The 25860-nt window shown below is 45.7% G+C and overlaps 1 protein-coding gene across 1 annotated transcript in view; it reads left to right on the forward strand.

The window, feature by feature from the left end:
* Nucleotides 1–25860, forward strand: part of ADAMTS20 (ADAM metallopeptidase with thrombospondin type 1 motif 20) — a 779002-nt gene that overhangs the window by 693019 nt on the left and 60123 nt on the right. The window contains exons 30-31 of the mRNA XM_069628019.1: nucleotides 4338–4511; nucleotides 24497–24667. Coding sequence (XP_069484120.1) covers nucleotides 4338–4511; nucleotides 24497–24667 — 345 coding nt within the window. The remainder of the gene's footprint in view (nucleotides 1–4337; nucleotides 4512–24496; nucleotides 24668–25860) is intronic.

Below are 25860 nucleotides of genomic sequence, written 5' to 3' on the forward strand. Positions count from 1 at the left end.
TCAAGCACAAAGTCAGACCAGTTCCAGCCACAGCAAAGTCAGCACTCAAAGCTCATCTCTAGAAGATGGTCAAAGAAGGCACCATAGAGACAGTGGAATCCTCCGAATGGCTGAGCCCAGTGGTGCTCATCAAGAAAGTCTTCTGATGAGCTGAGATTCTGCATAGACCTACGCAGATTGAGTTTGGAGGTGGTCACTGACAGCTTTCCGCTTCCCAGCATCAATGAAATAGTGCTCATGATGAAGGAAGCAACCATATTCACAAGGCTGAACATGCGAGATGCATACCATCAAATACGACTGCACAAGTCCTCACACCCGCTCACTGCTTTCATCACCCCTTTTGGCACGTACCAATGCACACGCATGCTGTTTGGCTTATCCTCAGCAGCTTTGGCCTTCCAGAGGATGATGAACGCGGTACTGCATGGCATCGCCAAAGTTTCGTACTTCCAGGACGACATCCTGGTTTACGCTAAAGACACAGTCACTCACGACAAAGCCTTGAACAAAGTGCTAAGCAAGTTACAAAATGCAGGCATCGACTTGCGCCATGAAAAATGCATTTTCAACACGGGAGAAGTTGAATATCTGGGTTACTGCATCTCGAGAAAAGTAGTGAGCACCAAGAAAAACATCCTAGAAGCCATAACCAATGCCCCGGCCCCGATTTCAAAGGACGAGCTTCGATCTTTCCTGTGGCTTGCAGAATACTATGTGAAGTTTGTCCCCATGTTCCCCGAAACCACGTCGCCCCTGAGGGACCCCCTAAAAAAAAAGGCACGACGTACATATGGGAACGTCAACAAGATGAGGCATTCACGGAGGTCAAAAGGAGGATCCTGCACGCGCCCTGTCTCAAACCCTTCAATTCCGAATGGGAAACATGCATCACGACAGATGCTAGCGGTATGGATTAGGCGCCACCCTCACCAAGAAAAGGGGTGACACAGAAAATATTGTGGCCTTCGCGCCCAAAGCACTTTCTACTTCGGAGAAAAACTACTCCACTGTAGAAAAGTAGATGCTGGCGTGTGCCTGGACCGTGGAATACTTCAGGTCATGCATTTGGGGCACCAAATTTCGACTGATCACGGACCACAAGCCCTTGATACACATGCTAAGCCCTGGCGGCACCAAAACAGCCACCCCAAGGCTGGCCAGAATTCCAGCGAAGCGCCAAGAGTACACCTATCAAATCACCCACATTGCAGGCCACAAAAATGCTCAAGCAGACTGCATGTCCAGGCTACTCGACCACAACATCCCAGAGACCACGTTCCTCAAAGATGAATGCGTAGTGGCCTCCGTAAGTGACCTGAGGAACAGGGACTTCATAGAGATGGGCGAGCGACAATGGCAAGAAGAAATGGAACAAGATGGTGCGCTGCGCCATGTAGCAGTCTGGGTCTGCGAAGGATGGCCTAACGAGAGGGCAGTCCCAGAGAGTCTCCGCCTGTATTGGAAAGTTAGCGACGAGATCAGTGATGAACGGCTTGGTACTGAGAGGTGACTGAGTCATTCCCCCGACAGGCATCCGCAAAGTAATACTCTGCAGAGCGCATTCGGGGCACTTGGGCAGCAACATGACAAGACACAGAGTACGCAATGCCTATTGGTGGCCCGGAATAGATCAGGAAATAAGGGTGATGATTGAAAGGTGCCACAAGTGCAGAACAGTGACAAGCAGATCACAGTAAGACAGGCACCCATGGTACCCACATTGATACCACACATCGTCTGCTACAAATTAGGATTGGACTTCATTGTGCCGCTAGATGGCATGTCGCCAGATCACAGATATGGTGTGGTAATGGTGGACTACTTTTCAAAGTGGGTAGAGGTCGAATTTGTGCCAGACATCACCATCGACATGGTCATTGAGGTGCTCAGTGCCGAATTACAAAGGGAGATGCTCCCCGAGGAGATAGTAACTGACAATGGTGTGCAGTTAGTCTCCAGGGAAATGGAGAAATTCCTGAGGTAGCACAACAATCGCCAACTGAGGGCAAGTTTGTACCATCCACAAGCAAATGGACTAGTGGAAAGAGCAAACCGTTTTATTAAAGGTGCTCTGCAACTGGCCTGTGCATCAGGCATCACACAAGATAGTGAAAGAACCCGTAGCAGCCCACCGCATCACGCCAAACGCAATCACTGGGGTATCCCCTTTTCAACTGTTTAGAGAGAGAAGGGCTGCATCCACGCTAGTACCCCCGTGGCTATATCAAATCAGAGAAGACGAAGACCTAGGCATGAGTGACATTGTGTTCCGCATTCAACAGAACAAAGAAGCAATGAAGCCCCAAGGCGATAGATGCCTGGTGACCCATAACACAGAGGTCATTGAAGGCGACCTTATAAAAGTAGGCCTGCCCGAAAAAAGACACCACTACTGGCTCCAAATATAGCAGGGCAATGGAAGTGACCCACAAACAGACCAATCACATCCATACCAGCGATGGAAGACGATGGAACCTAAACAGAGTGGCTGTGTACCGCAAGAGAGGATCCACAAACTACCCCTCCACGGGAGCTGGAAGTGAGCAAGACCAAGGGGGTCCGCTCAGCGATCACCAACACTCAAAAATCGACACGTCAGAAGAAAGGGACCAAAGAGAACATGCACACCTCAGCCCCCCACACCAGTTCTGAGAACCGCAATGGGAGACAATCCCAAGGGACCTCACACCACCCGAGGCTCTACGCATCACCATCCAAGACCCGGGTGGCATCCCGAGCCTGGACAGACCCCAAAGAGAGAGCAGAAGGCCCACCAAGTTCACTGCCTTTGTCATGAACTAACGTCTGCCTTTTTCCCACCAAGGGAGGTGTGGGGGACTCCGTCTCGCGAGATCACGTACAGATGATCTCGCGAGATTCGCGGAATGAAAAGGGGCCGGAGCTATGAACCCGCAAAAAGATAACGGTGACAAAGGGAATCAGCCGCAGGCTGCAAACAGGAGTCCGCCCCGGCGCTCCTTCTAGCTTGGACAGCAGCTGGCGCAGGGCTTGCCACAAGGGCCCCTGTTACCCAGAGCGTAGTACCAAGACTCCCCAAAGTTTTATCCTGAAAAGCTCAGTTGGCGCATCATTGTGGAGGGGCCGAGTACCACTGGAACCCTCATTTGTTTACAGCTGCCCCTTAACCTCCGGTATCCACGCTCTCCACCCTACAAAATTATAATTATGATCATTGTTCTTTTATAATGCATGGTTTCGAAGCGTGAGACCGGGATTCGAACCTGGGTTGCTATGGGTTATCACGTTGCCCCTGAGCTATCCTGCCGGTCTTCAAGTAATACATTGGAGGTCATTTTCTAAACCCCTGGATCATTAAAGTAAAGTGCAAAATCAAAGCATATGCTCTTTACTTTAAAGACCCAGAGGATTTTGGTGCAATTTGAAAGCGGAGGACCGATGCTTCTGCGCTGCTCTCCCACTCCGCCTTCAAACAGCACCATGGTTTTCCATCAGCATTATTTTCATGCTGGGGGAAAATCAATGGATTCCTATAGAATCCGCCTGACTTTTCCATCTGATAAAAACAGGTGAGCTCCATAGGAAGCCAGTGAAAATGCTCCATGGAAAGGATCATTTTCAGGCGCTTTTACATTTTTGCCCAAAAACGGTTTCCAAAAGTGAAGAATGAAGGCGATTTCGCCTACATTGTATTCTTCACATTTCCACTCAATTTTGCAAATGTGCAAAATCGCACAGAAAGGGACTTTTTGCACTTAAGTGCAAACGGTTACCGTTCGCTTCCATGCAATTTAAAAGGGTTACAAAATAAAATTAAATTGGGTTCTTATATCGCGCTTCATGCCGGGCTCCAGCTTGTTGTAAACGGAGGATAGCATAGGGGCAATGCGATGGTCTTGGAAACAAGACAGCGCAAAGCAACAGAGGTTCGCATTCCAGATCCGCGCTTAGAAACCGAACGCAGGTACGGTATTAGGCGTATTATTAAAAAACACATTAAATAAATAAGCACGGGACCGGGTTTCGAACCAGTGCTGCTCAGTGTTGTCTTGCTACCAAGGCAAGCGCATTACTCCCGAGCTGTCCTTCCAGCCAAATTACCCCTTTTTTATTAAGGACTCTATTTAGATGTAGTAGATATTCAGCACTTTTTATTTTGGCCTGCTTGAATGACTTGATATTTTTACCTGTCAGCATAATATGGCAAAGGCAATGTTGGATGTCGTAGATTATGTTTTTTTCTATGGACTGAATGTTGTAGTGTTTGATGCCAATCTTCAATTGCTGTGGGTTTGCTGATGTCAAAGGCCACGAACGCTATGGTTTATCTCACAGTTGCTCTGTAATTTCTTTAGTGTTCGGTGACCTGTGGAGGGGGAACACAGCAAAGAGAGGTCTACTGCCGACTGAAAGGCCAGGGCCAAGTGCATCAATCAATGTGCAACGCTATGGCACGGCCTGATAGTCGAAAACACTGCTGGCGACCTGAGTGCATGCAGTACCAGTGGCTCGCTGAAGAATGGCAGGAGGTAAGGATCATCTAGTGCATTCCCTCCTGTACAGTAATCTAAGAATGGCAGGAGGTAAGGATCATCTAGCGTATTTCCTAATGTCCAATTATCTAAGAATGGCAGGAGGTAAGGATCATCTAGAGTATTCCCTAATGACCAATTATCTAAGAATGGCAGGAGGTAAGGATCATCTAGAGTATTCCCTAATGACCAATTATCTAAGAATGGCAGGAGGTAAGGATCATCTAGAGTATTCCCTAATGTCCAATTATCTAAGAATGGCAGGAGGTAAGGATCATCTAGAGTATTCCCTAATGACCAATTATCTAAGAATGGCAGGAGGTAAGGATCATCTAGCGTATTTCCTAATGACCAATTATCTAAGAATGGCAGGAGGTAAGGATCATCTAGAGTATTCCCTAATGACCAATTATCTAAGAATGGCAGGAGGTAAGGATCATCTAGCGTATTTCCTAATGTCCAATTATCTAAGAATGGCAGGAGGTAAGGATCATCTAGAGTATTCCCTAATGACCAATTATCTAAGAATGGCAGGAGGTAAGGATCATCTAGAGTATTCCCTAATGACCAATTATCTAAGAATGGCAGGAGGTAAGGATCATCTAGAGTATTCCCTAATGACCAATTATCTAAGAATGGCAGGAGGTAAGGATCATCTAGTCTATTCCCTAATGTCCAATTGTTTAAGAATGGCAGGGGGTAAGAATCATTTAGTGCATTCCCTCATGCACATTCATTTAAGAATGGCAGGGGGTAAGGATCATCTAGTCTATTCCCTAATGTCCAATTATCTAAGAATAGCAGGAAATAAAGATCTTTTAGTTAATTTCCTCATGTGCAATAACCTAAGAATGACAGGAGGTATGGATCATTTAGTACATTGATTCATGTCTAATAATCTAACAATAGCAACAGGTAAGAATTACCTAATACATTCCCTCATGTCTAATAATCTAATAACAGCAGGAGGGTAAGGATCATTTAGTGCATTGCTTCATGCCGAAAAATCTAAAAATGGCAGTAGGTAAGGATAATTCAGAGCATTCACTCATGTCTAATAATATAAGAATGGCAGCAGGTAAGGATCATGTACTGCATTCCCTCATGTCTATTCATCTAAGAAAGCAGGGGTGAAGTGCTAAAACAAAGTGATGGTACTCATTAACATAGCAATGGAATGTGACAGCACCAGAAATTAGCATATCAAGGTGAAATATGCAAATTGCATTCAATTGACTTTGCATAATCATACAAATTGCATAGGATGAATGGTGTTTGCTTTCATAACTTCAACACACACAAAAAATCAAGGGAGGATATTTTCATCTAATAGTGTTTTGAAAACGTTAAAAGGTGTGCATGGTTTAAACTCCAAGAACCAATACCAATGTTTTTCCTGGAACATGCAGCCCTAAAATGTGACATTTCACCTTTAGTTGTGGGTTGTATTTCATCAAGTTAGATGGTGTAGTGGTGAAGTGCCCGATCTGCGATGCTGGCAACCGCAGGATGGAATAATGATCTAGTGCCTTCACGGTTGTTCCCTTTTGAATGCTCTGTATACACATACATTTTACTGTACAAGCTGCCTATGATGTAATGTATTGACATTGTGCATACACATGAATTAACTTGGTAAAGATGCTATACCGTTCTTCGCAGCCAAGCACTGTACTAACGGCCACCTTTAGTACATCAAAGAAAATTCCACTAGCAACAAATGCGTCCGGAAAATATAATTATCCTCATATTTTATTGGGGCTCTGCAACAGTACATTGTTCTGCCTATGGGTGCTCGACCTATCCCCAGGTGTCCAGCAAACATGTCTCTCTATTGCACAGGGGCCAGTCCAAGCTACAACTGGTATTATGCTTTCTATTCTCGAGGCTTCGTGAAAGTAACGATTCCTTGTTGAAAAAAGGTCAAGGGCACTTCCATCCTTGCAATCCCCTTCTTTTTCGCAGTTTTTCTCCTCCTGTTAAACTGCCACCTTGGAACTGCTATTTCCCCGTGTGCTTTGCCTCACTTAGAGTGTGCTCTCGTGCTCTGCCTTTTATCCTTGTGGGGAAGTGTAATGGAAGTCAGGTGTGTGTGATGGTCAGTAATTGCCTGATCCTGCCTGACCATTGTATTGGGACATGTCAGGTATACAGAGTTCCTAAGTATCCGACCTGGTAGGATGAGAAAGGTTTTACAGGGAAGGGGATACCACGTCCGCTCTCCGGTGTCCCCTCCCAGTCCCCGAAGACCCCTCACCCAGGTGATCCTCCCACACTGGTCCACCCCCAGGAACTGGATCTAAAAGAGATGGCCGTGACCTGGCCACCTTGATGACAGATCCCTGGGGAAGAGCAGGTGAGACACCTTCAGGTTTCTCACATGCTCTTCCAGCTGCATCTGTTTCACAGGGAAACCGAGAAAGGAAATCTACGTTTTCCTTGGTCTTTGCCTTTTCGGTGCTCCACAGTGAAACAGTAGGGTTGCAGGTCTAAGAACCATTGCATGACTCGAGGGTTGGAATCTTTTCGATGGCTAATCCATACTGATGGAAAATGATCCATGACAAGTGGGAACTTCCTTTCTAGGAGGTAGTATCTAAGGCAGGTGATGGCCCACTTGATGGAAAGTGTCTCCAATTCCAGTACAGAGTCATTTGTTCACATGGGAAGAGTTTGCGACTAGTGAATATGATAGGGGGTTCCAATCCATCACAAGTTTATGACAAGCCTGCTCCTAGCCCTGTATTGGAGGCGTCTGTTTGCAACACAAACTCTTTCGAGAAATCTACTACTTTTAGGATCGGGTTCTGGCATAGGGTTTGTTTTAGGTTGTAACATACATCGTCCTCATCAGTCCAATGAATTCTTTAGGGTTCGGCGTTCCTTAATTTGTCTGTCAGCCTAGATGCCCTGTCCGAGAAGTTAGGTATAAACTTACGGTAATAAGTTTCATGAACCCTAAGAATAATCTGAACTCTCTCTTAGTTTTAGGTGTGGGGGTATCTAGGACAGCTTTCACTTTTTCGTATTGATGTTGGACACTACCATTCCCTACCAAGAAGCCGAGGTACTTCATGGCTGATTAAGTCAGTTTGGATTTGGATAGATTGGCAGTTAGGCCAGTTTTTCCGAGGGCTCTCATAATACTAAAGAGATGGAAAAGATTGTCAGCCCAAGTTTTACTATAAATGACTATATAGTCAATATAAACCCCACAGAAATTGGAGTATGGAGGTCATATTTTGTCCATAAATCGTTGGACAGTGGTGGGGTCCCTGTGTAAGCCAAAAGGGAGGACTTTGAACTGGAATAGTCCCAGGGGCATGGTGAAAGATGTCTTTTCCTTATCAGGTCCATGTGGTTAAGTCTAGGGTTGATGAGAAGGTGGCATTTCTGAGTTTATCAATCAATTTGTCGATGCGCGGCATGGGATAGGCATCAGAATCGGAGATGGCGTTGACCTGTCGGAGTACTATGCAAAACCTCCAGGAATTATCAGATTTTGTGACCAATACTATAGGGAAGGGCCATGGGCTTGAAGAGGGTTCAATGATATTAACCCTTAGCATTTTGTTCACTTCCTCAACCACTATCTGTCTACGGGCTTCCGGGAGTCTATATGGTTTCAGATGGACCACTTCTCCCTTTGGAGTTCTGATATAGTGATAAGTGCCTTGCACTCTTCCTAGTTTCTCAGAGAATACATAGAGGAATGTTGTGACTAAATCTTTTAAATATTCTTATTGTTGACTAGATAACTTTGAATTAATTCCCCAAGAGCTATCTATTTCTTCTGGTACCAAACAAGATAGCGTTGTGGCATTGGCAGTGGAAGGCTTTTCTGTTAAGAGATTACCTTGGTAGAGATGGGTCTTTTGTTTCCTGTTAGGTTGGGCTACCTTACAGGTACAGGTACCTGTTTGTTCTAATATTTCATACGGCCCATGCCTCTTTGAGACAAGTTTGTTTTCCGAGGTAGGTAGCTAGGGGGACTATTTGTCCTATTGAAAATGATCTTAAGGTTACCTTTTTGTCATAGGTGGACTTGTGTTGTGCTTGGGCTTTTTCCATATGAGTATAGACTAGATTTCGAACAAGTTTCATATGCTCTTGGAATCCTGTAGCTGTTTGTGAAAGGGGAATGGGTGCCTCTTCTCTTTCTTCCCAGGTCTCCCAGAGCATGTCCACAACATCTCTAGGTTCCCTACCATAAAGTAGTTCAAAAGGAAAGCATCCAGAGGACGCCTGAGGGTTTTGTCTTACTACAAATGGGGTGCATGGTATCATGCGGTCCCAGTCCTTCCCGTTCTTATCTACCAACTTTCTTAGGATATTTTTGAGTGGTTTATTGAATCTTTCTACCAATACATCTGTTTATGGGTGGTAAAACGGAGGTTCTTAAAGTGGCGATATGGAGCAATTCCTTGACTTCACCATGAGTTTGCTCATAAAATTGGATCCTTGATCCGCTATAATTTCCTTAGGAAAACCAACCGTGGAAAAATATGGTACTAGGTGTTTTAAAATCTGTTGGGTGGTGGGATTCTGTATAGGGAATGCCTTGGGGTATCTGGTAGCGTAATCAACGATTATGAGGACATATTTGTTACCCAGTCAAGAGGTTTCCAACAGTCCAATGATATCCATCCCAATCCTTACGAAAGGTACTTCTATTATTGGTAAAGTATTCAGAGGGGCAGGCAGGGGAATATGAGTACTGGTTTTCTGACATATTTCACACATCTGAATGAAGTTCTTTATATCAGCATGGGTCCCTGGCCAGTAAAACATCCCACTGATGTGCGCCTGGGACTTAGATTGTCCGAAGTGTCCCCTGTTAAAAGAGAATGTGTAATCTCTAGCACGATCTTCTGATGGGTTTTGGGGATTACTAAGAGAGTTTTACTTAGGCCTTCTGTGGATGTTTCCTTTCTGTACAGTAATCCCTGTTTTAGGAAGAAAAAGGGACTGTCAGAGAGCACCAAAGTATTAACTGAAAAAGATACGGTAATCAAAAGGATACAGGTGGTAGGGTCTTCCGGATCCCTGCTCACACGATTTGATAGTTGTGAAGTCAAGTTAAGACCTTCCAAATGATACAACTCTCTGACTGGTAAAACAGGCAGAGCGATGGATCACTGGAAAGGGCGTGGGTAAGGTATAGGAAGTCAGCCTAGAACAGAATAAAGTATCATAAATAACTGCCCTCTACCTGAGTATGATGGAACAGAAAATGACATGAATGCACACACTGACCTTAAGTCTAGGGCAGAAGAATCCAGCAGAGTCTCTTCAGGAAATCCAAGGTAGAACAAACGACAAGGAAGGGAAGATTAGTAAGGGAGACTTATCCCGAACGGAACGAGGCTCACGCTAGATACCGGGTTGATGCACCACAGGATAGCGTCCAAAGTACTGTTCACTGTCACCTTCCAATAATCCTTGAAAAGCTTCCTTCCCACGTAGAGTAAAGTATAGAAATGAATCAATCCCCCTGTTAATATCACAGGTGCAGAAGTTGGAAATAGCGCCCTTTTTATGGTATAAACAAAGTACACGCGGTTCTGTACAACCGCGAAGAAAATAGCGTGTGCGTGTGGATTTACACGCGAGCAGGATTCACGCAGTCCAGGCCAGCAGCGCTTGAAGACAAAGAGTGCGTGTGGATTTACACGCGAGCAGGATTCACGCAGTCCAGGCCAGCAGCGCTTGAAGACAACATATGCGTGTGGATTTTACACGCGAACAGGATTCACGCAGCCCAGGACAGCCGCATTTGAAGACAACGTGCGCGTGTGGATTTTACACGCGAGCAGGATTCACGCAGTCCATGCCAGCAGCGTTTGAAGACAAAGTATGCGTGTGGATTTACACGCGAACAGGATTCACGCAGCCCGGGACAGCCGCGTTTGAAGATAACGTGCGCGTGTGGATTGACACGCGAGCAGGATTCACGCAGTCCAGGCCAGCCACGTTTGAAGACAAAGTGCGCGTGTGGACTTACACGCGAGCAGGATTCACGCAGTCCAGGCCAGCCGTGCTTGAAGATAGTGTGCGCGTGTGGATTTACACGCGAGCAGGATTCACGCAGTCCACGCCAGCCTTGCTTGAAGATAGCATGCCCGTGTGGATTTGCACGCGAACAAGGATTCACGCAGCCCAGGCCAGCCGCGTATGAAGACAACGTGCGCGTGTGGATTTACACGCAACCAAACAGCTCCAGGAATCAGCGTGTGGCGGAAAACACGCTATAGAAGGCCCAAAAAGTAGCTGTAGTAACCTGCAAGGATGTAGATCGGAGGTCCAGCTACACAACGCCAAATGATTCGATCAGAAGCAGCGAGTTAAGTTTCCACGCTGCTTATATACGTAATGACGTAGTTCACGTGACGAAGCAGAATACACGTGAAGTTAGCGACGTGAAAAGTGCAAACGTCGTTTTCCCGGCAACGTATCGAACAACCGCCATTTGGAATAGAACGATCTAGCTGTTCTACGAGCGTAGGAGGTAGGAGCACATCCAGCATGCATGACAGTGCCATCCCCCAAAGGGGCAACCTCTCCCCTTCTCGTGTGAAACGCTTCAATAAAGCAGGAGCATGAATATTAGAAAGAGGTTCCCAGGACCTATCTTCGGGACCATAGCCCTTCCAGTCCACCAGATAAAACGGCCTACCAGAATGTAGTCTCATATCCAGTATGTCCTGTACCTCGTATTCATCTGAACCCGCACAGAAATAGCAACAGGCCGTACAGGCAATCTAGTAGCTTCAGAACATGGCTTAATGAGTGACACGTGGAATACGGGATGCACTCGCCATCGTTGTGGCAAAGCCAGACGGACAGCAGCCGGATTAATTACTTGGAGCACTACATACGGACCAATGTATTTAGGCAATAATTTCTTTTTGCCTGGAATCCTCAAGTTCTTAGTGGACAGCCATACTTTTATACCAGCCTTGTAGACAGGTGCGGGTACTCTATGAGCATCGGCATAGAACTTGTCGCGTCTTTTAGCCTGCTCCAATTGCTGCTTCACTTTCCTCTGTAATTTCTTCAGATCACGAAAAGTACGGCCTGCGGCAGGAGTATCCAAAGACAAGCTGGAATCCAAAGGTATTGATCGGGGGTGTTGTCCATAAAGAGCATAGAACGGTGAAGTGCCTATGGCACTATGATAGGAGTTGTTATAGGCGAATTCTGCTGCCGGCAGGACCGTGAGCCAATCCGATTGGTACTGCAGACACAGACACCGCAGATATTGTTCCATAGTGCAGTTGACTCTTTCGGTCTGTCCATCAGTTTGAGGGTGATAAGCACTGGACATTCTATCATCAATCGGTAATGCAGATGTTAGTGCTGTCCAAAAGCGTGACGCAAACTGCGAGCCCCTGTCCGTAATGATTACTGATGGTAGACTAAAGAAACGAAATATATGTTGGATGAATAGGTCAGCCAGAACAGCAGCGGTTGGTAAACCAATACAGGGAATATAAAGAGCCAATTTAGTGAAATAATCCACTACAACCCATATGGTATCGTACTCCTGGTTTGGTGGGAGTTCTTCCACAAAGTCCATAGATATCATGTCCCATGGTTTGTTAGGGACAGGTAGGGACTGGAGTAAGCCCACTGGTTTACCAGGAGTGTTTTTACATTGGATGCATACAGAACAAGTTGATACATGATCTATGACATCTTTTGACATGGATGGCCACCAGCACCATCTTTTGAGCAGCTCTAGTGTTTTCTTCCGTCCAGGATGGGCTGCGATCAAGGAATCATGATTCCACTTGAGGGCTTTATTCCGCGTTGAAGACGTCGGTAGGTAGAGCACTCCTTGTGTGAATGGTAAACTGTTATGTACGTCCAGATTCATATCCCGGATAACTTGTGGATGTTTTTTCACCCACTCTTGTACTTTGGTTTTTAAGGATGGTTGAACAGAACAACTACATATTACATGATCTGCCAACAACTGCTTTTGTACTTGTGCTTCTTCCTTCGCCTCTTCACCCATACGAGACAACGCGTCCGACTTAACGTGTTCTCGGGCAGGACGATATGTGACCCGGAAATCGTATTGGGCAAAAAAGACATGCCATCTGGCCTGTCGAGCCGTAAGGCATTTCGTAGATTTGAATGCTTGAAGATTTCTATGGTCAGAGTACACCAACACCTGATGTTTGGCCCCAAGAAGATGATAACGCCATTCTCGGAAGGCATCCTTGATAGCCAGCAATTCCCGCTCAGTGACGGTGTAATTTCGTTCATATGGGGTAAGTTTGCGAGAGAAGAAAGCCACTGGGTGCTCCTCCTTGGTTTCTGTGCAAACTTGTGAGAGTACCGCTCCAGTAGCGACACTGGATGCATCCGCTTCAATGATAAACTGGCGATCTGGATCTGGATGTTGAAGCACGGGTGCAGTGGTAAACGCTTCCTTCAACTTTTCGAATGATGCTTGGGCATTTTGGTTCCAACAGAAAGGAACTTTGGAACTAGTTAAAGCCGTCAAAGGAGCTACTGTTTTGGAGAAGGAATGAATAAATCTGCGATAAAAATTCGCAAAGCCTAAGAAAGACTGTAATGACTTGACATTGTGCGGAATAGGCCAATTCAATATGGCCTTCACCTTGGAACGGCTCATTCGAGCACCTAGATTGGTAATGTCATAACCCAGGAATTCCACTTCCTGTGAATGAAAGACGCATTTCTCGGCTTTCACATAAAGAAGGTTCTCCCTGAGTCGTTGTAGGACTGTAGAAACGTGTTTGACGTGTTCCGAAAAAGATGATGAATAGATCAGAATGTCATCCAGATAAATCACCACAAACTGGTCCATTATGTCCCGGAATATATCATTCATGAAGAATTGAAAAGTGGCGGGAGCGTTGCACAGTCCAAAAGGCATCACCAAATACTCGTAAAGACCATACCGTGTCTTGAAAGCGGTCTTCCATTCGTCGCCTTCACGAATGCAAACTAAATTGTATGCTCCTCGCAAGTCCAATTTGGTGAAGTAACTGGAAGTACCTAATTGATCCAATAGAACGTTTATCAGTGGTAAAGGATATTGGTTTTTTATGGTGATGTCGTTAAGTGCCCTGTAATCAATGCAAGGCCTTAGATCCCCCTCTTTCTTCGGAAAGAATAGAGGAGACGCAGCAGGTGATTGTGATGGCCGTATGAAACCCATCGCTAAAGCTTTGTCAATGTATTCTTTCAACACAACGTCTTCTTTTGGGGTCAGTGAATATAAACGACCTGTAGGGATTTTGGCACCAGGAATCAATTCAATAGGACCGTCGTACTGTCGATGGGGAGGCAATTGTTCTGCCTGGCCTTTATCAAAGACATCAGCGTACTCAGCGTATTCGCATGGTATGGTAGTGTCGCTTTGATGTATCACGCTGATAGTTGAAGCTCCCCCCATAGAGGCCAATATGTGTTGCTTGTTTGACACCTCCTGACTGGTAAAGCAATGTTCATTGCAATGAATCGAAGGATACCGGAGCAATCCCGAAACCCAGTCAACGGCAGGATTATGAAGGGTTAACCATGCAAGACCAAGTATGATTTCGTACTGCGGAGCAGCTATGACATCGAAGACGATTTCTTCCGAATGATTATTCGATAATGTCATCTGAACAGATACCGTCTCCTGGGTTACCATACCAGAAGTCAAAACAGATCCGTCCACGGTATTAACCGTTTCAGGTTTGTTTTTGTTTACAAGGGGTATGGAACAGTTCTTGGCATATGTGATGTCTATGTAATTGTTGGTGGCTCCGGAATCAACAATGGCCTTGGAAACCAATTCTCGTTCATCACAACGTAACGTCACTTCAACAAGTACGGGTGCGTGATTAGGAATGGTACTGGAGTCCGATGAAACACTCGACATAGGGACTCCTGCTATTGTCGAGTTTTGGCGTTTCCCGAACGCTTGATGGGTTTTTTAGGACATGTCGCCAATAAATGCTCGGATGAACCGCAATACATACATAAATGGTTCTTTCTTCGGTTCTCTCGTTCTGCATTGGACAACCGGCCTCTCACGGTGCCAATCTGCATGGGTTCGGGGTCGTTTGAGAGGACTGCCGGTGTCTCTGAACGCACCGAGGCTTGTATGAAGGGCTTTTTCTCTCCTTTCCGAACATTCCTTCGGGCATCGATTTGTAGAACCAAATCGAGCAACTCTGTGAATCCCGTAGGAACCACCGGAACTGTAGATAAGGCATCTTTCAGTTCTTCTGAAAGACCCTTGTAGAAAACAGCCGTTTTCTTGCCGTCAGGCCATTGAGTTTCGGCTGTTAGTTGATTGAACCGGGCAATGTAAGGCAAAAGAGGTTGATTGCCTTGTTGTAGATTAAGTAACTCCAGATCCATGGCTTGAGTTGCATAATGCAGGTCAAAGACTTTACTCATAGCAGCCAAGAGATCGTCACAGTCGTACAACAAAGGGCTATTTGTTTCCAAAAGCACGAATGCTGCTTTTGTGGTTAGGTCAGGAAAAGATGTAGGACGGCAAAGAAAATGGAGTCGGCACTGATTAACGAAGGTTCTATAGGTTTTGGGATCACCAGTGAACCGTTCCGGAGGGGCCAAGGGAAACTGAGTGGGCATAACCACATTAATAGTTTCCTGTGGGGGTGTCATAGTCCCGGATCCAGATGCAGTGGCCATTGGAACCTGTGCTCCCTGAGGACTACCGTGCATGGCGTCTTGCATAACGTCCATACGGTGCCGTAACATGTCCTGTGCCGTAACCATTTCATTTCTCAAATCGCTGATCAACTGAGTCAAAACAGCTAAAGGATCCGTACCCTCCATGGCTTCTGATTCTGTCAGAGAGCACCAAAGTATTAACTGAAAAGGATACGGTAATCAAAAGGATACAGGTGGTAGGGTCTTCCGGATCCCTGTTCACACCATTTGATAGTTGTGAAGTCAAGTTAAGACCTTCCAAATGATACAACTCTCTGACTGGTAAAACAGGCAGAGCGGTGGATCACTGGAAAGGGCGTGGGTAAGGTATAGGAAGTCAGCCTAGAACAGAATAAAGTATCATAAATAACTGCCCTCAACCTGAGTATGATGGAACAGAAAATGACATGAATGCACACACTGACCTTAAGTCTAGGGCAGAAGAATCCAGCAGAGTCTCTTGAGGAAATCCAAGGTAGAACAAACGACAAGGAAGGGAAGATTAGTAAGGGAGACTTATCCCGAACGGAACGAGGCTCACACTAGATACCGGGTTGATGCACCACAGGATAGCGTCCAAAGTACTGTTCACTGTCACCTTCCAATAATCCTTGAAAAGCTTCCTTCCCACGTAGAGTAAAGTATAGAAATGAATCAATCCCCCTGTTAATATCACAGGTGCAGGAGTTGGAAATAGCGCCCTTTTTATGGTATAAACAAAGTACACGCGGTTCTGTACAACCGCGAAGAAAATAGCGTGTGCGTGTGGATTTACACGCGAGCAGGATTCACGCAGTCCAGGCCAGCAGCGCTTGAAGACAAAGAGTGCGTGTGGATTTACACGCGAGCAGGATTCACGCAGTCCAGGCCAGCAGCGCTTGAAGACAACATATGCGTGTGGATTTACACGCGAACAGGATTCACGCAGCCCAGGACAGCCGTGTTTGAAGACAACGTGCGCGTGTGGATTTACACGCAAACAGGATTCACGCAGCCCAGGACAGCCGTGTTTGAAGACAACGTGCGCGTGTGGATTTTACACGCGAGCAGGATTCATGCAGTCCAGGCCAGCAGCGCTTGAAGACAAAGTATGCGTGTGGATTTACACACGAACAGGATTCACGCAGCCCAGGACAGCCGCGTTTGAAGATAACGTGCGCGTGTGGATTGACACGCGAGCAGGATTCACGCAGTCCAGGCCAGCCGCATTTAAAGACAACGTGATCGTGTGGACTTACACGCGAGCAGGATTCACGCAGTCCAGGCCAGCCGTGCTTGAAGATAGCGTGCGCGTGTGGATTTACACGCGAGCAGGATTCACGCAGTCCACGCCAGCCGTGCTTGAAGATAGCGTGCCCGTGTGGATTTGCACGCGAACAGGATTCACGCAGCCCAGGCCAGCCGCGTATGAAGACAACGTGCGCATGTGGATTTACACGCAACCAAACAGCTCCAGGAATCAGCGTGTGGCGGAAAACACGCTATAGAAGGCCCAAAAAGTAGCTGTAGTAACCTGCAAGGATGCAGATCGGAGGTCCAGCTACACAACGCCAAATTATTCGATCAGAAGCAGCGAGTTAAGTTTCCACGCTGCTTATATACGTAATGCCGTAGTTCACGTGACGAAGCAGAATACACGTGAAGTTAGCGACGTGAAAAGTGCAAACTTCGTTTTCCCGGCAACGTATCGAACAACCGCCATTTGGAATAGAACGGTCTAGCTGTTCTACGAGCGTAGGAGGTAGGACCACGTCCAGCATGCATGACAGGGACTTCCCTTCTCCAATCCTTCCCCCTTCAGGAATCACTTACAAGAAAGCCTCTGTGAGTGCTGGATCATTTCGCTGGGCGAAGGTTAGGTTGGGAAGGAGGGTAGGTTCTTCTTCCCTTTTTGCTCCAGTGGTAGATGTTTATCAGCTTCCCCAAAGCCTAAGGTGCCTCTCTCGGTATCTTCCAGTTCACTCTCTCTAAAACAAGAAATAGGGCCCTTTCAAGTATTCCTTGTGCAATTTTGTCCCCACGATTTACTTCAAATGGAATTTCGCCATTGTTTCTGTAAGAGAACCTTTATGTCTCCCCGGAAATCGGGATCTATGTCGCCTGCTAGGACATCTAGACCGACCTTCCAGGCCAGGCCAGAATTTGGAGCAAATCTTATATAACACCGATGAGCCCATGAGGGGGTATGAAAACTAAGTATGTGGAATCATTCCTCTTTTCCCTGGAGGGATAGTAGCTTCTCTGCTGCTACTGATATCAAAGCCTATGGATTGTTTCGTAGTGAAAGAGCAATCTGAGGCTCTATGACTAAGCTTTTGTAATTTTAGGGTTCCCCAATTTGTCTCAATTGAGTCACATCCCACTTCTGACACCACATGTAAGGAAGGCATGGTATTAACAGTAATACAGACACAAATGACCACAATTCAAGGGAGTTTATTGATCTTCATAAAGGGTTTGAAAAATACCTATCGAATCCTAAATATAAATATTGACGTAAGCTATGACCATCACATAAAAATAACTCAGTCCTAATGGTGTATTGTCAAAATAAAAGGGCCTATACTAATAAACTTATTGCCAATCCTTACCTCTAAATACAAATAGTGTGGGAAACAATGTTATGTAAAAGAAAGAAGTGCTCAGGAAATATGTCAGGATATTCTGGCCCTTGGCCTCCCTGCCCCACGTTTTCAGCACAGGACAAGGCGGCACACTCGAGTTTGGCACAGTTTCTGGCTTCTCTAGCACGAGAGTGCAGTTCAAACATTAGCATCATGGCCTTCCATGCCCAATTCTCTTTGCCTTCAAAGTCTCTTCCTTCAGATAGCCTGATGCGACAAACAAGACGTTCCTTTCCTCTCAGGATTTCACACGTATTCAATTTCTCAGGTGATTCACTAGTCACCTCAGATCCCCCTAAACCAGGTTCAAATCCCCTTTAACACAATGCTCGTAGGATTTTCATATATCCAATTTCTCGGGTGATTCATGGTTCACCCCGGATGCCCCTCAACCGGGCTCAGATCCGTTTTAACACAATGTTCAGTCAGTCTCCCTCATTCGGGCTCGGACAAAATTTATCTACGTTGTCATCAACTTTCTTGGCAGTATCAACATCGAAGACTTTCGATTGATTGTGCATGGGATTTTGCTTGACCTGTCACAGGACCACTTTGATACACAGTTGTTTGCCACTCTTTCACCTTTGTCAACTCTCAGTTAGATACCTTACTGAGACCTTCAAATGAGCATGCACGCGGTGCCAGACCACTCTGTCACTGCTGTTTCCTCGAGTGCTTTGCCTCGCTTAGAGTGTGCTCTCATGCTCCGCCATTTATCCGTGTGGGGAAGTGTTATGGAAGCCAGGTGTGTGATGGTCAGTAATTTCCAAACCCTGTCTGACAAATGCATTGGGACATGTCAGGTATAAGGCTCTGTTGTTAGTCCATTTTCTCTCATAGCGAGCTGTCCATGAGAAAGTGTTTATGTTGTAAAGGGTAGGGGGTTGAGTTCCTAAGCATCTACCTGGTAGGATGGGGTAAATGTGTAACAGGGAAGGGGATACCGCGTCTCGCCGTCCGGTATCCCACTCTCACTCCCTGAAGACAACTCACCCAGGTGATCCTCCCGCACTGGTCCACCCCCCAGGAACTGGATCCAAACATGATGGCTGTGTCCTGGCCACCTGGATGGCAGATCCCTGTGGACTAGCGGGTGAGACACTTTCAGGTTTCTCACAGGACCTACTGAATATCTCAACTTACTCAATATCAGACCGAGAAACATCTTGTAAACGGGACCTACTGAATACTTCAATAACGGATCAGGAAAAATCTAGTAAAGGTGACTTATTGGAGACGTCGACCTCAAGGGGACACCTTGGTCAAGACCGCACCATTTCACAGACAAACAATGTGTGTGGACTGGAAGCTGCAAAGGATACGATACAGGACGTTCTGACACGCAGGTTGTTGGTTCAAACCCACTTAAAAGAAGATGCAATCCTGAAGACCATTCCCAGGTGCATCCAGTTCCATGTTACTTTTTCACCTCAAGAAGAACCAGCCTCTTATGATGCACCTTTTCTATCACCAACAACCTCTGTTCACCAGAATGAAAAAGGAAACACCCTGAGGTTGTCTTTATGTAGAAACATCAACTCTCCCCATGAGGTGGGCAAGTACAGGTACAGGACGGAGCCTCCACCACTGAGGACCATTGGGTCAACCAGAGTGGTGGATTGGTGTACCAAGGAGGAAAATTCTGGGGTGCCCGCTCCAAATGGAAGAACATTGCAGCCCATTTTTGTAACGAGCTGTAAATCTAATGAGTCTCCGTGGGCAGAAGGGGCTAGCCCCCTATTCACAACTCGGGAAGACAGGCGGAAGGGGCTGGTCTCGAGGACCAAGAGCAGAAGGAGATCCATGAATTTGGAGGAGAGTCCTCCTAAAAGGAATCATACCCATAGTAGTACTAAGGCTACACCTCGTCACATGATGCCCTCCTTAAATTGAAGATCATTTCAGCCCACACTTGTAAAGAGCCATAAATCTGAGTCTCATTGGGCAGAAGGGGCAAGCCCCATATTTTTAACCTTGGAGGATAGGCGGAAGGGGCTGGCCTCAAGGCCCCGGAGTCGAAGGAGATCCACGAATTTGGAAGAGAACCCTCCTAAAAGCAAACAAACCTTCAGCAGTTCCAAGGACACTACTCTTCGCACAAATTGCCCGCTATTGGAACGCATCCTGTATATCAATGATGGCCTTACATTAAAAAAATACATTACATTTTATTACTGCATCATGTTCCAAATTTACACCCGATATCAACCAATGACCTGCACATAATTGAATTCACAGATGAACGCCGCCTGGACAGGGTGGTTATTCACCTTGTATCCAACTTAGTAAGGTAGTCCCTGTTTGAAGAAGTGGATAACCTCTTACGTTTGGGGTTCGATTTAACACAGCTGCCTGACAAATGACACCACTCTAAAGTTGATCCTCTGGCTGGGTGGTCTAACCAATCAAGAGGTACTGAGTTCAGAAGAAAGGAAGAGGTGGCTCTTCTCCCCCAACACAGGCTCAAAAAGTTACCACCCCTCAGATGGGGGTCTGAATCCTTAGTCACCGACAAACGAAGAGTGTAACTGGCCCAGCCAGGCCACTCGGAACCTTTTACCTTGGGATGTTGGAACACAAGAGGGCATACTCATTTGTTTGGCAAGGGGAATTGGATTTTAATTCGAATTATAGTGTATGCCTGCAGGAGACCTGGCTAAGAACAAGGCCAGTCTTGGATTGCTTCTCGGTACACTTGAATAAGGCACTGAAGGAGCCTAAAGGGAGACCAAGCTCAGGATTGCTGACAGCTGTGAAAAACAGAAGAGGCTTGGTAGTGATTGAAACAACATATCCAAATGCTTATAAACAAATGCTAATGATCGAGGTTAATAACTCAAATCCACTAGGAAATGTTTAATGTTATTGAATTTGTATTGGAACATCGAAGCCAAAGCTGTGGTTAACTTTCAGAGTACAATCATGGAGTTGATAGATAGGTCTTTTGAGGCTTGGCCAGGTTTAGCAGTAACAATATGTGGAGATTTAAACATTCACTGCTTTGATTGTAATAATACCTTGATACAGGAGATCCACACTGCCTCATCCAAGTCGGAATTGAGAGGCCATGCTTAGGGTAAAGAGCTGAGCTACAGAAATTTGCATTTGCTGAATGGCCAAATCAAGGACAAGTCAGCTCAAACGATATGGAAGCGAGGGCAGGAGAAAAAGGTATTAGATTACATATTCATGATAGAGAACATGCTGAGAAGAACCCTAACGTTGCAAATTAGACACACTAACCCCAGTGATCACAACATCCTGAAGATTACCTGGATACAATGGGAAAGACCCGCTACGGAAACATATCGTCAGGCGATCGAATTCTCTGGGTGGGGGAGACTAGGCTAACTATAAAAAAAGATGGCTGACCGAAAGATTCAGTGATCAGGCGAAGAAAGCCAGTACTGATCAAGTAGATTCTATGTTGCATTACAACAAGCTTATTATGATTTTCACTGAATCAAGACAACCTGCCCAGAAGGTAAGCTTCACTCAGTTGCATGTTTATGATGTGGAATTGGTGAAGGCCAAGAGGAATTTAAGGGCAGGGTTGAAAGAGAAATGGAGAGAGTGTGGACTCCAATAGAAAATGAAAGCAGAAATATTGCAACTGGGTTAAAGTGAGAACATTTATGATGTTGCAGCACGATGGAGAATTAATGCTCAACTGTGTCGAAATGAAAAGGATGGGCGACATTTGGAAATGAATACATTCCTTGAACAGTCCCCAGGAGGCACTGTTAACAAATGCTGTCCCGTCCGAGGTATGGGTTGAGCATTTTTCGTTGTTTTTGGAAAATGGAGTGGGAGATTCACCATACGCTGATCCAACGTGCAGGAAATGGTCTCTATCGGTGGACTTGCACACCATCGCAGACCTGATTAAAAAAGCAAGTAAGTCTAGAGCACCAGGTCCGAATGGTATAACCAATGTGATGCTTAAAGAGAACCCAGAGGAATGGGCACTGTTTCACTTGAAGCCGTTAGTCTATATAGGAAAGATGGGAAAAATTCCACCATCATGGAAAAAATCAGTGGTGGTACAAATTTTACAGGTCAGACCCCAATTATAGACCCATTGCCCTTCTTGATGTGGTTGGGAATATCTTTGCAGCACTCGTGCTGAAGGAGCTTTTGGGGTGGGCCTCTCTATCTGGAAACTGGGATCCCTTGCAGTCGGATTTTATAAAAGGGGTATGTACGTCCCTGAACATTTTCCTTATTAACATGCTGAAAGCACGCTCGGAGAGGGAAAAATGCATAAACGGACCTGGCTTTCATAGACGTGGCCCAAGCCTTCGATACGATCAATCGACAGAAAGTTTGGGCTAAACTGAAAGGTTGGGATTGTCCAAAGGACATTTTGGAGTCAATACAAGGCTTGTATTCTGGCACTTCCTTGCAAGTCCGATTGGACACTAAGGGGGCACTTTCTGAGCCTATTCCAACAGGAAAGGGGTTATAGCAGGGACGCCCGTTGGCACTAGCTCTGTTTAACTTAATTATTTCGGACTTGCACAAAACATTGATAACTGCAAGAAGATTCCTGCCTAATATTCATGGGGTGCATCTAGACAGACAACTGTATTCGGACGATTTGGTCCTAGTGAGCCATACCCCAGTAGAGCTGCAAAGGCAGCTAGATGCGCCACAGGCCTACACCGATGAAAATGGCTTGAAGATCAATATTTCGAAATCTAGTATATTGATTTTACAGCCACCTACGGGGAGTGAAAGGTGTAAACATCAGTGCTTCTTGGGAGGGGAGAGTTTGCGAAGGGTGCACCTGAATACCAGCATAAAAGACACCCCAAGAGAATTGGCTCTACACATAAAAGCGAAAAACCTGGCGTCCCAAGCGAGAGTTATCTCAAAAAAGAAACTGAAGATTCTCCCTTTCTCCCGTAGTGTCCTTTTATCGTCTTAAAGTGATCCCAATTTTGACCTATGGAGCAGAGGCTTTTTTCTCGCTCAAAGCTGACACATGGGCAACGCTGGAGAGTTTATTTTGGAAAAAAGTGCTGTCACTTCCAGGGTGTGTCCCAATCCAGGTGATAAGGACGGAACTGGGTCTCACATCTATGTACGCAATGGTGGACTGGAAAAGCTTAATGCTATACAATAAGTGCATAGCAACAAAGCAAGTGCAGGGTTTTTGCATACTTAAGGGGGCGTTACTAAATAATTTGGAGCCTACTTTAATAGAATGGAAGTGTATTTGCGGGGCGATTTTGGTGGACTTGAGTGTCTCGGAAGAAACATTGGTGTTGAAACCAACTTTGGTTAAAAAAAGTTATGGGGAAAAGATTGGATAGAGACAGCAGCAAAGCAGACTTACAGTCGATACCTGAAAACCGGCGTTTTAACTCTTTGCCTAAATATCTCAAAATTTTCCTAACGGCTTCTATCGAGTGCAATATATGAGGTTTAGGCTAAACCTCTTACCTAAAAGAGAAATTTTGGTCAAATGCAGTAGAGACAAAATGGCTAATCAATCGTGTAGGCTGTGCAAACGGGAGAATGAAAAAGAGACTCTGAAACACCTGGTACTGTTTTGCACAACACTAACTGAGACGAGAACTAGGATACTGAGCAAAGTCATCAACGACCGACGCACTAGATGCAGTGATCAGTGGTGGGTACATGGCGAACGACTAACACTGAATTTAGCATTGGTTAACTTTTTAAAAGAGATATTTATTAAAATAGGGACATTGCCTATAGAGGGTTAGGAGGTGTAAGTCGTTGGCCAATAGTATTTTTGTTTTTCTCTCTAGAGAGGTTTCATGAATGATATTCTGATTGTATCTAATTAATTATGGCTAAGGACTAAATGCCCGATATATTAGGAATACATTATGAATTTAAATGAAATGTTTGTGTCAGGAATTTAGGATGTACTCAAATGAATGTGTTTTTCTTTTTCTTATCTAACTGGGTGTTTATAATTATTTTAATGTTTGCATATTGTATTAACTTGTATTATGTTATAAATGGTAAAAGATTTCAAATAGTAAACCAATGGCCGTAAAAAATTACAAAAAAGTTTTAAAAAAAGATGATGGGCCTCATTACGAGGTCGGCGTTGGTTATCGCCAACCCTCTAACACCATATCCGATGCCTGACATCCTGGTGCCACCTGGACATTATAAGTCCCGGAAGCGCGGGAAGTCGGGAACTGCATTTTGTACGTCCCCATTCCCATGGAGTCCTATAGAACTCCATGGGAATGGGGAGATGGAAGCACTGGCACCATTGCTAACGGTGCTGGTGCTTCCGTGATGAATCTGCCTACTGGGGCCGCTGTGCCCAGCAGGGTCAGATCTGTCAAGCGCAGAGGCCCCAGCAGGCACACTAGTAGTGTGGTGATCCAGAAACAAGGGTGACGGTGAGCTTACTGGCACTGTTGTTTCCAGACTGCAACACTTTTAATGAGGCCTGATGTATTGTTTAAAGACAGTCAGTGTCCCTGATGATCCAGAGAGTCTGGGATGATGTTCTGCTTGTGCAATGCAACCCGCAAAATCCACACACATCAATCCTTACCCATCCCTCATTCCAACAAGTCAATATGTCTTGCTTAACATGAAATACAGTCAAATGAGCTGTCTAAAACATCTACCTCTAAAACATGTTTCTGCATCTAGTGTTCCATGGCATGCAAGAAAGGCGAGTCCCAGCGCAAGATCAAGTGCGTTGATGGCAACAGAAACCATGTGAAGGACAACTACTGCGATGCTTCTACAAGGCCTCCTTCCACGAAAAGGTGCAGGCATGCGCGCTGCCGATTTGTGGTGGTCACAGAAGATTTGTCACAGGTATGCTTCACACAATTTTCATTGTTCCGATGGTTCTGTGTGATCATTGTGCAAGTCCCTTATTGCAGAAATAAGGCAGCGAGTGCCTTTTCGTCACAAAGTGCTCCGCCCTCGTACTGTGTCCCTTCCAGCGTGGATTTGTTGTTGGTCGCTATCTGGAAGAGATCTGCCAGAATGACCACTCCTCCTCCCGGTTGACCTCACCTTCGCCCTGTCCATCTGCCGGTGCCCACTCGTTATTCCAACACACCTTCTTTGGCCGTTTACTCTCCTGCTCTCATCCCATAGGCCACGGCCGCCATTGTCATCTCGCTGCCTTCCATGTCGGGCCCTCACCTCCGATTATGTGCTCACCGCCCCTACTCTATTACCCATCCTATTGAGATCTTGCTGCCGTTCATCTTCGCTGACATTCCCCTTCCTGGTCTGCCCTTGCATTAGTCCTCCCACTGCCCTCCTTCACTGATACGTACATTATTATTACATTTCACATTGCTTGATTTGGAGCTCTGTTCTCTGAATTTTTCACCCTCACTGAGTTCTGCAAAAAAATGGTTTTGCAATAATCAATGTGGGTCATTGTGGTGGCTTGTGAATGGTTCCTGGGTTGGGATAACCCAGTAGTTTGGAAGGACCTTGTGTGAGTAGCTCACATATATTCATACACATGATACATATAATTCTTTCATATGTTCCAAACAGAATGTCCATTGTGATGGCTTCCATCGGAAACCATATGCACCTATTGTGAAAGCTACATCCTTTGGCAGGAGAGTATGGAATTCCTCATCTACTGCCCCCAAGTTATGGACTCTTCTGCCAAAACCTTAAAAAGAAACCTTAGCTAAAATGGACAACTTGCCACTTCCCCTAAATTCCCTTTACTCTGACTAGTCAGCCGCGCTCCCATGGTTCAGTGCCAAGAAGCCACTGAAAAGGCGATAGTTTGATCTCTACAAATGCCTGCTAATATAACATCACATGACATCATGGTGATTTTCTCTGCCAGGTATTTTCTTTTTGGGTTCCTATGGGTGAGGGGTAGGGACGTCATTTCACCAAAATGCCAGGTGTAGCAGAAGTCACATCACACAACCCTTGACCTCTCATGGCATCACAGGAAGTGATGTCATTTGACCACACCCCGAAGTGACATCACAGGAAGCGATGGAGGACAACCTTTCACCCCTTGA

Source organism: Ambystoma mexicanum, chromosome 12 (genome assembly GCF_040938575.1).
Source record: "Ambystoma mexicanum isolate Mex_15411 chromosome 12, UKY_AmexF1_1, whole genome shotgun sequence".
NCBI classification, from domain to species: Eukaryota; Metazoa; Chordata; class Amphibia; order Caudata; family Ambystomatidae; genus Ambystoma; species Ambystoma mexicanum.